At 45.6% G+C, this 3620-nt stretch overlaps 1 protein-coding gene and 1 long non-coding RNA gene across 2 annotated transcripts in view; one reads left to right on the top strand and one right to left on the bottom strand.

The window, feature by feature from the left end:
* The window catches only part of LOC112140748, a 5418-nt gene extending 3958 nt beyond the window's left edge, over nt 1-1460 (top strand). The window contains exon 2 of the long non-coding RNA XR_002918244.2: nt 609-1460. This is a non-coding gene — a long non-coding RNA (uncharacterized LOC112140748). The remainder of the gene's footprint in view (nt 1-608) is intronic.
* Nucleotides 738-3119, bottom strand: marcksl1b (MARCKS-like 1b). Its single transcript, XM_024263755.2, has 2 exons — nt 2750-3119; nt 738-2065 (listed from the first exon to the last, which is right to left on the bottom strand). The coding sequence occupies exons 1-2, from the start codon at nt 2834-2836 to the stop codon at nt 1526-1528; spliced, it is 627 nt and encodes a 208-aa protein (XP_024119523.1). The 5' UTR covers nt 2837-3119; the 3' UTR covers nt 738-1525.
* Between the last annotated feature and the right edge of the window lie 501 nt (nt 3120-3620).

The raw sequence follows: 3620 nt of genomic DNA, 5'->3' as shown, positions 1-3620 counted from the left end.
TCCCTCCTTCAACAACTTTGTTTCTCCTGCTGCTACTCAGTCACTCCTGCAGCTGCTCATTCACTCTCACAGCAGTTCAATGACTTTTGCTGCAACTCAGATACTTGTACTGTAACTTAGTCACTCAGGCAGCAACTTTGTCACTCCCACAGCAATCCAGTGACTCCTCTAACATCTGAGTCATTTTTGCTGCAACACTGTATCTCCTGTTGGAACTCAGTTACTTATACTGCAGTTTTGTTACTCCAGTAGATGCTTTTCATTTCCACTGCAACTCTGTCACTCCAGCTGTAGGTCACTCATTTTTTGCAACATCACAATGACTCCCTAAGTTCATGACTTCCTGCTGGAGCTCAGTCACTCCTGCTGAAGTTTATAAACACCTGCTGCACTTCAGCAACTCCTGACATTTGTTTGATGCTCACATTTGATTTCGAAATCTACTGCCAAGAGTGCTTGAGAGGATGAGTTCTCAGCTCATTATGTCAGCTTCAGGAGCTGCAGAACACGAGCACCCCAAAGGCACAAGATCTACCCTGGTGATCACAGCTGGAGGGGGGTGGGGGGGTCAGCATCCAACTAACCTAAAGTCTATTTTACTTAAACAGGCGGATCTCAGCCTCCATCCACAGAGATGCTTCACTGTGAGGTCACCGTGCTTCAGCTTGACCCTCAGCTCTTCATTGTCATGATGGATCCACGCAGTGCACGAGGAAAGAAGCATTGAAACACATAAACCAGGTAACCAACATTTATTTACCATTATGAACTTTACAATAAAACCAGTAACATCTGTCAACATTAGCAAAATAAAGAACAGAAATCAATCCAACGTATTTACAGAGACAAAGCAGATTCAGGCTCACACAAGACACATAAACAACTCTGCTTCATATCAAACCGCAACAGTGAACATAGCAAGCTTAAGTGTTCTTTTTTTCAGAGTAAGGTAAAAATCAAAATCCTCTTTTTTTGTATTTTAACAAACGAGACAGCTTGTCTGAATCTTTTAAGATGGTTCTCTATAATACACCACAAAATACTTTATATTTGGGTTAAAATATAGGAATGTAAAAAGTTGGCAAGTCTCTTTACTTTCTGATTTTTTTTTCTTCATTTAGCAGTCATTTCAGGAGGAGGTGGTGTCCCAGTCCCATCATTCCTTTGAAGGAGGCATCTAAAATCAGCTGCTTCAGGGAGGAGTTGTTTGAACTCCACCCCGCTTCACCTCGTGGTGTGGTTAGAATCCACACGGCGACCGTCCCACCGCCTGCAACCCGTCCGGAGGTCGAGCCGGAACCAGGGAAGTGATCGAGTGAGTCCAGTCTGTCGTCTGGAATCATGACGAAAAAGTGGCACGGAGTCTTCCACATACATGTGTATATATTTACATATACATATATCCATATACATATGTATACATATACACATATATATATAAATATATATATATACTCTTAGAATCTCTCTCTCTCTCTCTCTCTTGAAAAACAGTTCAGCCAGTTCATTGTGAGCAGGAGTACAATCACTCTTTCTTTTCAGAGGAGGCGGGGGTCGAGCTGCTCTCCTCTGTTGGTTTTGTGGCCTCGGGGGCCGGAGCAGCTGCCTCCTTAGCCTCCTCCTTGGGGGTCTCCTCCTTCGCCGGCTCCTCTTCTGCCTTTGGAGCCTCTGCTGCAGCCGCAGCAGCCTCCTCTTTCACCTCCTCCTTCTTTTCCTCAGCAGGAGCGGCAGCACCGTTCTCAGCAGGTTTCTCCTCAGCGGGGGCAGCGGCGGTGGCAGCCTCCTCTTTCACCGCCTCGCTTTTCTTGCTCTTCTTCAGATTGAGTTTAATGTTGAAGGACTTCTTCAGGGAGAACTTCTTCTTCTTCTTCTTGGGGGTTTCCTTTGCCGCGGCCTCGCCTTCGGGTTTCGTGGCTTCCCCGTCTGCGGCTGGGGCCGGCTCGATGGCGTCACCGCCTGCTCCAGCCTCGGGCTCCTTGGCAGCTTCAGCTGAGCCGTTGGTAGCGGCGGCGTCTCCATCAGGCTTTGAGGAGACATCGCCATTGGTTTTCACATGTCCATTTTCCTGAAGAAGACAACAGAAATAATTCAGGTTTCACAGACAAAAACATCAAGATTTTGGTTCATTAAGGCAAATCTCAGATATTTTCTTTTTTTTTGGTTCATCAATTAACCACCGAGCCCGACAGAGGCGACGCCTTGCAGTACTCTGATGTACCAGTAGGCGGCAGCAGAGCTCCGACGTCTGGGTACCAGACAGACATAGAGCCAACAAAGAGGCTGTGGCTCCTGATGAGGAGAAAACACCAAATCCTTCACGTTTAGGAAACAAAAAGATAAACATCTGCATCCCACAAAAAAAATTAAATATAAAACAAAATCATGTTTTTCTATTTTTGCACGACAACAGTGAGTCATAAAGGTATTTTACTCATCTGACATTATAAGTGGGAAAGTCCCGTTTATTAAAAGAGAAAACGAATGAGTAGTTTGCTGCCTACGTGCCCCCCCTCCCCCCATGATAGGGTTTATCCTGGTTTTGGGGTGGGGGGGGGGACTGCTGTCACATTAACTTCATTCCCTGAAAACAGAATAAAACACGTAAATACCACGTAAATATCAGGCTTTTTTCATTCATGACCTGCTGATGATAAACTCATGATGGGCATCTTATCTCCCCCACTTGTTACCATAGAGGCTCTTAATGCCCCCCACCCCCCCACCTAGCCAGCCCTGAGAGGGGGCGTACCTGCCCGTTGGTCTTGACCGCCGCAGCGTCAGCGGCGGCAGCGTTCGCCTCGGCGGACACCTCTCCCTTGGATGACTGGGACCCCATTGTCTCGGTGAACTTCGGCTTCTTCTAAAGCAAATCAAAAAGAAAAAACGAAAAAAAAAGCCCGCGTCTCGTCCAAATCCAACACCAAGACCCGTTAGTTCCCCGCGCAAAAGAGGCTGACAGGCGGCGCTTTTGTCTCCAGCACGGCTCCTTCCCTCCGCTAAAAGTCCAGGCTTCGAACTCGCACCCCGGGAGAGACAGACCCTCTAAAGAAAAGCCTCCGTGAGCGCAGCCCTTCAACACACCACGGGCACCGCCCAGGGGCGGGGCTTAGCTGGACGCGTCCAATCACGCTCTGGTTTGGGGGCAGACTGGGCAATCACCGCTGACTTTGTAGTTTTTGTTCCGCCCCTAAAATAAAAAGAAGACCCCCAGCAAAGATGTCATTCAGATGAACTAATAAGATGTTTTTATTTTCATATAGACTTAAATAAAATAAAATAAAACTAGGAAAGTTGCATTACTTGTGATAATGCTAGTGTGAATACTTTTTACTGAAAGTAGTTGCTGAAAATGCTAAATCTATTTGCAAAATGTTGAATTTGCTGAAAGACCACAAATTTTGTTAAAGAGCTATGAAAGAGCGCTGAAGTTGACCTAAATATCATAAAAATTTGTAGTGAAGTTGCTTAAAAATCCCTAATACATGCCAATTTTCCAAAAACATTTTGTGTGTTGCTTAAATTGGATCTATACTCCACAAATTAGTCTATGAAACCTCAGTAGATGCCAAGTTAGCCTAAAAAAGCTAGATTATTCCCTAAATACTAGCTAAACTCCAAAA

This window comes from Oryzias melastigma, linkage group LG11 (assembly GCF_002922805.2).
Source record: "Oryzias melastigma strain HK-1 linkage group LG11, ASM292280v2, whole genome shotgun sequence".
Taxonomy (NCBI): Eukaryota; Metazoa; Chordata; class Actinopteri; order Beloniformes; family Adrianichthyidae; genus Oryzias; species Oryzias melastigma.
Note: the sequence above shows the minus strand (reverse complement) of the source record. Positions and strands in the feature narration are given on the sequence as shown.

Coding starts and splice junctions, on each gene's coding strand:
- marcksl1b (XM_024263755.2), bottom strand. CDS start 2,836: ATGGGGTCCCAGTCATCCAAGGGAGAGGTGTCCGCCGAGGCGAACGCT. Junction 2,066..2,749: donor CGGTCAAGACCAACGGGCAG/GTACGCCCCCTC, acceptor TGTCTTCTTCAG/GAAAATGGACATGTGAAAAC.